Genomic DNA, 10664 nt, shown 5'->3' on the forward strand with positions numbered 1-10664 from the left:
TAGCAACCACTGACCTGCTGCTGTAAAGTACTGAGTAGAGCACCAGATGTAGCTGGTAATAGTATCCAGCAAGTGCACAGTTTTCTCTTGTTTGAGTAACGTTTCATTGAAACGGTAAATTTGGCAAAATTCTTCGCATTTGCATTGCCCTTCAAGCGGTATCATGATGGTTATTAACTTTATTTGTAAAGTCAGATTTTCTTACTCATACTCTTACTTAATCATTCTCTGCAATGCCTTGCAGGAGGCTGTTGAATGTGTCACTTGACTCTTTTCCTGTCAAAATCATCTGATTGTGTGCTGCTTACTTTAGTTAAGACAAGCATGTTATAAATGAAGAGCTGCAAAGAATATGAAACTGTACTACAGTAAAAAGCGCTTTTACTTTTGTGATGTCAGAGAGGAATGATGTCAAAAACTGTTAATTGTACAAGTTAATATATTCATTATAATACTTGGTGCACTCTTACTGCCTGCTGTCAATTACTTCTTTTAAAACATTTCTTTTTTGTTGCCATTGTTGCCTTTATTTGATTGAAAGACAGTTGAGGGGGGAGCATATGGCAGCAACATGAAGCAACTCATGCTGAGTCAGAATCAAACCAACAATAAGGCATAGCAATGGACTAATCCAAATTCTAATCTGTGTCCTTTTAACTGTAACACCAGCAGTGCAAAACAGGCTTTGCAGCAAATCAGACCCAAAAATAAAAACGTCATTATTTATTTTTTTTCCATCACCAACGAAATGCATGTTGTTTCTCACCTTTAGGCGCAACAACAAACTCATCTCTGGCTTTAGGCTCAACACACTTCACTGATCCATTATTTCTGATTCATTGTACACATCCCAGGTGATTTTTGGGTTGAACTGCGACTTTCTCCTGTTCTAAGTGTTTGACCCTGAACTGAGGACGATTTGATATCAATATAAGACTCATCTGCTTTTAGGGATGTATGTCTTTATTTAGAATGAATGTGTGAAAAAGTCCAAAAGTATTAACAGGCCAATTTAGTCTTGGTTTTTTCATTTAATTCGTAAACAATAACAAAAAAGCTGAATATCTGCAAATGCTTGGTGATGGACACTGAAGATTTATCCACATATAATCTGACTATATGCATCTGATGGGTCTTGAGAAGGTCCAGTATGTACATGCAGCACAAACACACCAGAGTGTGACTTTGAGAAGATGAAGTGCTGATTATCCAGCGCTCACCTTCAGCCTCTCGATAGCCTCCTCGCTGCCCGGGCTGAACATGATGCGGTCGTGCAGACTGGCAATAGATCCGGCACGGCTGGACAAGGCTGAGAGAGACGGAGAGGGACTCATCCCAGTCATGGCATTGGTCACTGTGGAGAGATCATCCCTTTGATTCACAGCTTGGCCTTTATTGTTATTGTTCTTGTAATCGGATAGGTCTGTCGGGTTGGGACAGGGCATGGGGAGCGGACGGGATGTGGGGTCGGGGTAATCGATAATAGGGAGTAAAAGAGCGGAGAAAATGCAGACAGAAAAGGAAGAGAAGGGAAAATAGAAAAGAAAAAAAGATATGTGGCTTGAAACAAATTTAACTCACAGAGAGAAATCTGAACTGCTAGTGTAGAAGCAAGTGCAGCACCAGCGGAAAGCCACACACAGAGAAGATCAACTTAAATGATGCAACAAGGAGGCCATCCAGCCACAAGGAGGCTCAAAGAAAATGCAGCTAATATATGAAACGTCAAGCAGAGCGTCATGTGCAGAATCATTCAAAAACAATAAAATATAAAGCTCCCTTTGTCAGGAAATCTGATGCTCATTTCCAATCAAGCATCTTGGTAAGAAAAAAACATTGTCATCAGCTATTTATGAAAAACAAACTACGTAAGCTCGGCGGTTCTATGTGTAGAGACATAATGACTCATTTGTAAAAGGCTCTTATTTTCTGCAGAGAACAGTAGGAAGCCAGAACTCCCAATTAAGATTATTATCTAAAAGCAGCAAGATGCATTTACTGCGCAGTGTGCTTTGCTAGAATTAGTCATGTCAAAGCAGAAATCTATTTCTCTGGCAGAGAATGAGACACAGTGGTAGGTTGGTTTGACTAGTCTTGAAGTCTTCATTCGAAATTTTTGAGTCATAATTAATACATTTTCCATTTATGAAGCTACTACTCAAAATAGTTTACATCATGTTTGCAGTTTTCTGTATCTCCTTTATCTTTGTTGTGACACCTCAAAGGCCAATGATACATTCCACACCATGAAGAACAACCCTACAGCTGCTGCTATGGCAACACAGAGCAATAAATTGCCAAACTGTATCACACCCATCCATCTGGACAGGCTTACGCCCGCCAAGATGGATCACATAATATTGCCTTTGATGCTAATGAAGTCATGTATTATGGAAAGACAGTAAAAATTTATGGCATCAAATGAGACAACGACGTCAAAGATTCAATATTATGTAAGTGATTGTGCTTGTTCTGTGGCTGAAGGCTACATCATCGTCTTTCTCATCGTGGCTGCCAACAGGAGGCGGTAGAACCAGACAGACCCTGCCAGGGGAATGGGAGGCTACACTTTCTACAACTGGGAAATTAAAGGTTGGAATGAAACATATCCCATTATGATCCATAAGCTTCTTTATTATATTTCTCTGCTTTGTTGCTTTATGAATATTTAAGCTCTGTCGCACCAATGCCACAACTGTGAAGCCATACGCAGATCTCTACAGCACCATAACGTGACTCATAAGAAGGATAAAAGCCAAAATGACAAAACCTGAACATACATGCTATTAACATTAGCTTCTTGTATTTCAGTGAAAACCAATCACCTCAAATAATATGATCAATTCCTAACTTTGCCGTGGTGCTGCAGAGAACCCTGAAAAGCTACTATTTACTGTCACAGTAAGCGCCTATGATGCTAAGCTGCTGAGCAAAAGCAAGAGCAAAAAACACACATTTCAAACCCTCTATATCAGCACCAGATGCTCGATATGCTGGGAGAAGAGGAGACAAAGAGAGAGAGAGAGAGAGAGAGAGAGAGAGAGAGACAGAGACAGAGAGAGAGAGAGAGAGAGAGAGAGAGAGAGAGAGAGAGAGAGAGAGAGAAAAGAGACAGCACAACACCTTTAGACAACATGTTCATTTATTAGTTGCTAAACATCTGAATGGTGCAGTCAACATAATCATAATATGCTTTCAGCATATGATGCATAACTCTGAAATTTTGATTCCTAATCATGTCTTTCTCCGGCAAATTAACTGCTCTTGCCACAACAATATTTAAAAAACTTTAAAGGTGCATTCAGGAAAATATTTTTATATGGTTCTATTTTGGGGGTTTATCAGAATATGTTAACATGCTTTATTGTTCTAAAAACACACTATTTTCCTCATACTGCACATTGCTGCAGCACTTCTTCTCACCCTCTTTCTAAAATGTGCTGATTAAACTTCTGTCTTTTTAGGGCCCCCCTCCTGAAAAGCCAAGTGCTCTCTGATTGGTCACCCGGCCCAACAAAAGCAAGGTAATGCTGTTAAATAGTATAAACCCAGTGAATGAAAGGGGAATACCTATAATGCATAATATGGACTCTTTCAAGGTGAACCACAGCAGTAAAAGTGGGATTGCATCCTGGTATAAGTAGATCTTTGACCTACAGTATGTTGATTTCTGTTACAGTACCAATATTTATAGAGCAGATAGGGTTTTACTGCCAGTATTGATCATTTAATTTTAAATGAACACAAAAGAAAACATTTCAGAACGTTACTTGTTGCATAGCTGACAGGAGCTAAAGCTAATGATGTTTTGTTTTGTTTTTTTTTAACTTGTGGTAATCTAATATTAGCTGGATTGATATGGTTGCTCCAGAATTAAATGCCTGCAACTACACCATTTCTCTTCAACATGTAAGGACTTCTGGTCCTACTGGAGTTGAAAAAGAAATCTTTGTCTGTTCATTTCCATTCACTTCTTCACATTGATTTGTTGCTCTGGTTATTACTTTGCTCCCAGCCGATCTGAAAACATCTCAACACATGCAATGTTTGTGAGCAGAGGGAGAATATAAGCTTGTGAGGGGAGCTGTGTGGGTTGAGTTGAAGCTGACAGTGTATCACTGAGAACAGTGAGCATACTTATAAAAAAAGGTGTAAAACCAGCACAAAGAATTTGAAATAAATCTACAGTTAATGATCCCTTACTCTCAATGATGTCGCCCAGGCCCTGGGCGTAGAGGAGATCTTTCAGACGAGACACCTCCTCTTTCAGCTCACGCACCAATCGGTTGTTGGGATCCTCATTAATGACAGCGTTACAGCGAATCTGTTTGGCACGGTCAGCATACCTGAGGACACAAAGGAAGGTATCATTGAGCACAATGACACAGGTGAGAGAGGAAACACACACACACACTCATGACTCCCCTGAGTTTATCCACAATTTTGCAGCCTGGAGATGCAGCTGCAACTCATGAAGGGTGTTTGAAATGTGAAACTGATGCAAGCCACTGAGGAAAACACACATTACGCAACACTTTGGTTTCACTGGCATCAGTGTCCTTCAGAGCCACATTCATCAGCTGTGTGGGAGGACAACTATGCAGCAGAAAATGCACTGTCTGCTCTCTACCTGAGTGTGCTGAGCGTCTCGTCGTAGTTGATGTCAGCTGGACTCAGGGCAGCAACCATGGCAGTCCGAGAGTTTCCCCCTTACACAGAGCAGAAAGGACATTTGAATGATTTGGATTCAGCTGTGTAGACCTAATTTAACATTACTAGTTAGAAAAACAAATACCCAAGTTTTCTCTCAGGAGCCAAGTCAAAACTGAATCTCTGTAAGGAATGAAGCTTTCCACTTTCTTCTTCTTTTTATTCTGTATAATATAATAAAAAAAGAAAATCCAATGAAAGTCATTTATTTGCATTTAGGTTAGAGAAGTAGTGAAGAAAAAAGTCCAAAACCCTGATTAATATATTCAGTACAATTACCTTATTTGGCCCAGAGTCCTACAAGGAAGCAAACAGTAAAATAACACCAGAATCAGAATCAGAATCAGAATGAGTTTTATTGCCCAGTAGATTTTTGCGCTTAACAGTGAACACTGAAACGTAAGAAATATTTAAAGAAGGCTAAAACGATTTTAAAAAAGCAAATGCTACAAGTCAATAGACAAATGAAAAGCAAGTGTAGTAAATCCAAGGAATCGTAAAAGTAAAAAGTACTAGAAACATTTTAACATGTTTAAAATATATGTATTTATTTGTTAAAGGTTATTTACCTAAGAATGTGCAAAATTACATAGTACATCGTGTAAACAACTTGAAATGTGCAAAACATGTGTCAACATAAAAGATTTTTTTCCCGACAATGTGCAACAAACACAAAAATACATACCACTTCTGCCAAAGCAGAGATGACTTTCCCTAGCGTGGTTAGAGATTTGTTGATGTTTGCTCCTTCCTGTGATACATTATGAGACAGACAGTGATTTACAATGAAAGGAAACACACTAATTGGTTCCTGTGATATAGATGTAGTGACATGGAATGCTTCCCAATTCAGAAAGCACATGTGTTTTCATGTTTTTTTTTTTTTGCTAATTTTCTAAAGGCAGTGGAGGAAAATGTTTTTACCTTCAGCCTGGTCCCTTTGGCTCCAGTAGAATCTGCTCTCTCACTGCCAGCCAAATCCACCAGACTTATTTTGCTGACCTGCAACAGTACACAAAATGAACAGACTTCGATGAATAAAATGCAACACATTAGTGCCCATAAAGAAAAAATCTATAGGTGTTCATCTTTATCCCAGACACAGGTTTCATTAAAAAACAGCTTTACAATGCGGCCTTATCATTATGACCTTCAGCCTGTCATTGATTTCCACTTTACGTCAAGATTTAAATCAGCGTCATCCGTCAGTGTGTAGATAAGCAGAGAAAGCAGCTCCATGCCACATAAATTCAGTCAGCGTGTGACAAAAATTCTCTACCTTCTCAGACGTGTTGTCTGTCTCTGCATCGTGACGTTTTTGAGTGAATATGATGTTAAAGACAGCGTGCGAGCGACTGCTGGTCTCGTTCATGTTGGTGGCAGCCACAGTCCTGCACAAAAAGTAAATCAAGTTTAATCCGTTTGTTTATTTCCCATTTGATTGACAAGGAGGACATGTTTACTGGGGTTCAAGTATAAAATGACGTTTCTTGAATGCACAAACACATTCATGAGTATTACTGCAAAACAGGGTCACTTCTAGGCTGCTTTATTACAGTGGAAATAATATATAGGAGGCAGGTTTCCCAAAGGTTACAGAAGTGAATTAATAATTGGAAGGTTGCTTGTTCAAGGCCAGAAACTGCAACATCTCCTCCTTTGAGATGAGTCGACAATGAGTATGTGTTTATCACCACAATTCATATGTTCAGCTGCACAGTATGTGACACTCTGGCACCAATGTTAGAAAAGAATGTTAAAAGATTGTTAATGTTAATTTTATTATTTTTAATTCATTTGATTTAATTTTACTAACCTGTTTAGGACATTTGGATGTGATATCATTAGATGTATTATAGGATGTGATATGTTGATTGCGGGGCTGCAAGGTAGCTTGGTGGTGAGCACAGTTGCCTTGCAGCAAGAAGGTCGCTAGTTCGTGTCCCGGTTAGGACACCCGGGATCTTTCTGCGTGGAGTTTGCATATTCTCTCCGTGCAGAGTGGGCTCTCTCCGGGTTCTCCGGCTTCCTCCCACAGTCCAAAAACATGTTGAGGTTAACTGGTGATTCTAAATTGTCCGTAGGTGTGAGTGTGCTTGGTTGTCTGTCTCTAAGTGTAGCCCTGTGATAGACTGGCAACCTGTCCAGGGTGTCCTTTGCCTTTGCCCGAAGTCAGCTGGGATAGGCTCCAGCCCCCCTTCAAATTGAAAAAGTAACTGCCAAAATATTAAGAGTTTCAGTCTTTTATGTAGCTCCAACTCCAAGAGTGATTAAAGTGACTTCCCTCAATTCAGTAGGATCTCAGAAATGTCTTCTGTGCAGTTTAACAAAGTAGCAATGCTATGAGTCATCAAAAAGATTGAGCATTTCTTTGAATATTGAAAAAAAAAAAAATAAAGCTGGAATCAACATGTGCAACATTTTTCAATAGGTTCCCAAAATCTTACCAATATTAAAAGGCATAGTAGCTCTACATACTATATAGATATTTTACAACTTAGATTTTTATTTTGTTTCAATACTTATCTCCTATCTGTTCTGTGTAAACACTGTTCATCAAAAAGTTCCTGAACTGTAATATAACTCACCCAATGAACCCAGTGGTTATATTACCAGAGATTCTCCAGAGATACAGAGAACATCATGCATAGCTGAGTTATGCCACTCAATACTCTGTCAGTTTAGTGGAGTGGCCCTTTAAGAGGCCTTCTTAGACAACGGTGTGAAGTGACAGAATGACAGGCTGCTTCCATCACCTGGCCTTGTTGCCAGAGTCCATCAGGTCCTGGATGTCGTTGTAGGAGGTGACAGCCAGCTTGGACAGGTCCTCCACGTAAGGCCCCATCAGAGGATGTTCTCGCACTCGCAGGTTCCCTTTGTTTTTGGGGTTCAGCAAGTCCCGAACACGTTCACAGTAGATTTCCATGTAGCTTACCTGTTCAAATTCATAATTAGTTTCAACACGTACAACAGGTGACAGGTTTGTGTTTATTGTACAGACGGAAAGGGAAGAAGACAGAGGGCGGCCACACTTACCTCTACAGAGTAAGACATGCTGTTGTCTGTGTTATCATTGATCTTAGTGAAAAGATCTTCACAGAGCTGGAAGGATAAAATAATGTTACTTGTGAAACTGTTTCGGAAAAATTGAGAATATTTTTTTTTGTTTGTTTTTACTATCTTCACTGGTCAAGTAATCCTAAAGCTGTTTGTACCAAGGGGATGATTCCTTGTTGATCCTTGACATCCTGTTTCCCCATCATGGTGTAGGACTTGCCAGCGCCTGTCTGACCATAAGCAAAGATGCAGACGTTGTAGCCTTCAAAGGCATGTAGCAACATCTCCTCTCCAATGTCTTTGTACACTCGCATCTGAGAGGCGTAATTGACATCCTCGGGCTGTGGACAGAGATCAATAATCAGTGCCCTAACAATTTCTCCTAAACAGCACATAGCAAATCCATGTACATGTATCAGTGTGTTGTGTTGAGCTGCAGGAGAGCAGAAAGAGTTACCGAAGTGTGGGACCAGTAGGAGTAATCAAAGTTGAAGCTCTTGTTGTCTTTGGCCTGCTTGGGGTTGATGATGGCTGAAAGACAGGACAAGAAACACGGGTCAGAATAAGGCTGAGAGCCACCCCTGTGAAACTGTATCCAAGCTCAGTCGGTGTCATGTTATGCTAATAGAGCTGGATGGGTTTAGCCACCTCTTCTTTCTGTACCAATACTTATCTTTGGGATTTAGGGACCAGAAAACTATTTTTAAAAATTCTTAGTGTGGCTTGTGGTATAACTGTAAAACTTTAGAAGAAAACCATTGACATGTTTTTTTGGAAAACAACAATAAACACTCTCTCCAAGTGAAAGTGGTAACAACTGAAATACTTTACATGCATTGTGTTTTATCAGGTGCAAAGAGCAGAGTGACTGACCGATTATTGGCACAGCCAGTTATCAGATCTGATATTCTGTCATGTCCGTCAAGTTTACGTTTTATGTTTGCACATTTTATGTCTTGTCTTTCCTGTATTATTTTTTAATCACTAACCTGTTGTCTCTGTTTTAGATTCACTTCCCCCACGCCCTTCCCCCATCTCATCACACCTGCTCCGTGATTGTTCCCCTCACCTGTTTCCCATCTTCCCTCATTACCTCTTGTATTTTACCCTGTGTGTCTCATAGTCAAATTGCCAGTTCGTTGTACTTCACGGTCCTCGTCCCAGCATTTCATAGTCAAAGTCGTAGTCTGTTTTGTGCACGACCTCGTTTCTGCCTTTGACCTTGCCTTTTTGCCTCTTGTCTTTGGATACTTCTGCCTCACTGATTAATCACCTGTGTACCGAACCCTGCCTTGTAATAAAATTGCTTTTCTGCCTGAACCTGTGTGTGTTGTGCAATTGTGTCCACCTGTTCCGTGCTTAGTGAGTTCTTAACATATTCAGAATGTTGTGGAATGTTTTGCTTTGATGTAGCTGCTTCTCTATGTTTGTAGTCATCAGTGTGCGGTCTTGAGCAATGCCCCACCCACAGCACGATCTCACTGTGTCACAAATAATAGTTGATCATCACTGAAAGATAAATGTTGAGGTCTCTTCTAAATAAGGATGTATAAGATAGGCTTTTAAACTAATTTTGTGTTATTCTAACTTTTCACACCAAATGTTTATTTTTACTGCAAATAAATATCAGTTACTTGCAAGGCACATCTAATTGCATTTTCTTTTTGACATATATATTGGTATTTGATTTGCAATACAGACTTTAAGTCAAACTTGGTTCTATGTTCATGGTGTGATAGATTTAAAACATGTGGAGTATTGCATAATGAGATACCATTGAAAGGGTGACTGTCAAACAAGGAAGATGGCAGGAATTTGAACAACGAATAGCATAACTGTCACGGTGGGGTAACAGGGAACCCAGGTGCGGACACAGATCAGGAAGGCAGGCGAGGTGTACAAAAAGATTTATTAAACAAGGATAAAAAACTGAATTTAAACTGAGGTGTGGAAACTGAACTGAGGGGGAAAAACAGAATAGGAAAATCAAACTGAATTACAAAGGGGGTAAAACCAGACAAACCTAAGAAAACCCAAGTAATCCTAATATAAAAACTAAACAAAACAGACAACTGAGCTAAATCAACAAAACGGGGATATTCACAAAAGGGGACAAAACTGAGGGAGCAGACAGGCTCGGGGAATCCAGGCAGGAAGCAGGGTGGGAACTGGTGGCAGGAGAAAGCTGGCTGGGGGAATGCAGACTAGAGACAGAGCGGGGACCGGCAGAAACATGAGGGCTGAATGTCTATGGTCTGGCAGGGTGTGGTGAAATGAACTGGTATTTAAAGGGAGCTGAGGTGATTGAGAGCAGGTGTGTCTGAAGTTGCAGTTGTCAGAGATTGACAGCTGCACTCACCAGCCACTTTATTAGGTACACCTTGCTAGTACCGGGTTGGACCCCCTTTTGCCTTCAGAACTGCCTTAATCCTTCGTGGCATAGATTCAACAAGGTACTGGAAACATTCCTCAGAGATTTTGCTCCATATTGACATGATAGCAACACGCAGTTGCTGCAGATTTGTCAGCTGCACATCCATGATGCGAATCTCCTGTTCCACCACATCCCAAAGGTGCTCTATTGGATTGAGATCTGGTGACTGTGGAGGCCATTGGAGTACGGTGAACTCATTGTCATGTTCAAGAAACCAGTCTGAAATGATTCGCGCTTTATGACATGGCGTGTTATCCTGCTGGAAGTAGCCATCAGAAGATGGGCACACTGTGGTCATAAAGGGATGGACATGGGCAGCAACAATACTCAAGTAGGCTGTGGCGTTGACACGATGCTCAATTGGTACTAAGGGGCCCAAAGTGTGCCAAGAAAATATCCCCCACACCATTACACCACCACCACCAGCCTGAATTGTTGAAACAAGGCAGGATGGATCCATGCT

At 40.5% G+C, this 10664-nt stretch overlaps 1 protein-coding gene across 1 annotated transcript in view; it reads right to left on the reverse strand.

Annotated features, from left to right (window-relative positions):
* Positions 1–10664, reverse strand: part of kif1aa (kinesin family member 1Aa) — a 57243-nt gene that overhangs the window by 32290 nt on the left and 14289 nt on the right. The window contains exons 3-16 of the mRNA XM_008277560.1: positions 8225–8298; positions 7926–8108; positions 7747–7812; positions 7467–7645; positions 5990–6101; positions 5635–5712; positions 5396–5461; positions 4990–5007; positions 4796–4874; positions 4631–4709; positions 4204–4346; positions 2544–2563; positions 1688–1694; positions 1221–1354 (exon numbers count right to left, since the gene is read on the reverse strand). Coding sequence (XP_008275782.1) covers positions 1221–1354; positions 1688–1694; positions 2544–2563; positions 4204–4346; positions 4631–4709; positions 4796–4874; positions 4990–5007; positions 5396–5461; positions 5635–5712; positions 5990–6101; positions 7467–7645; positions 7747–7812; positions 7926–8108; positions 8225–8298 — 1238 coding nt within the window. The remainder of the gene's footprint in view (positions 1–1220; positions 1355–1687; positions 1695–2543; positions 2564–4203; positions 4347–4630; positions 4710–4795; positions 4875–4989; positions 5008–5395; positions 5462–5634; positions 5713–5989; positions 6102–7466; positions 7646–7746; positions 7813–7925; positions 8109–8224; positions 8299–10664) is intronic.

This window comes from Stegastes partitus, unplaced genomic scaffold (assembly GCF_000690725.1).
Source record: "Stegastes partitus isolate 25-593 unplaced genomic scaffold, Stegastes_partitus-1.0.2 Scaffold100, whole genome shotgun sequence".
NCBI lineage: Eukaryota > Metazoa > Chordata > Actinopteri > Pomacentridae > Stegastes > Stegastes partitus.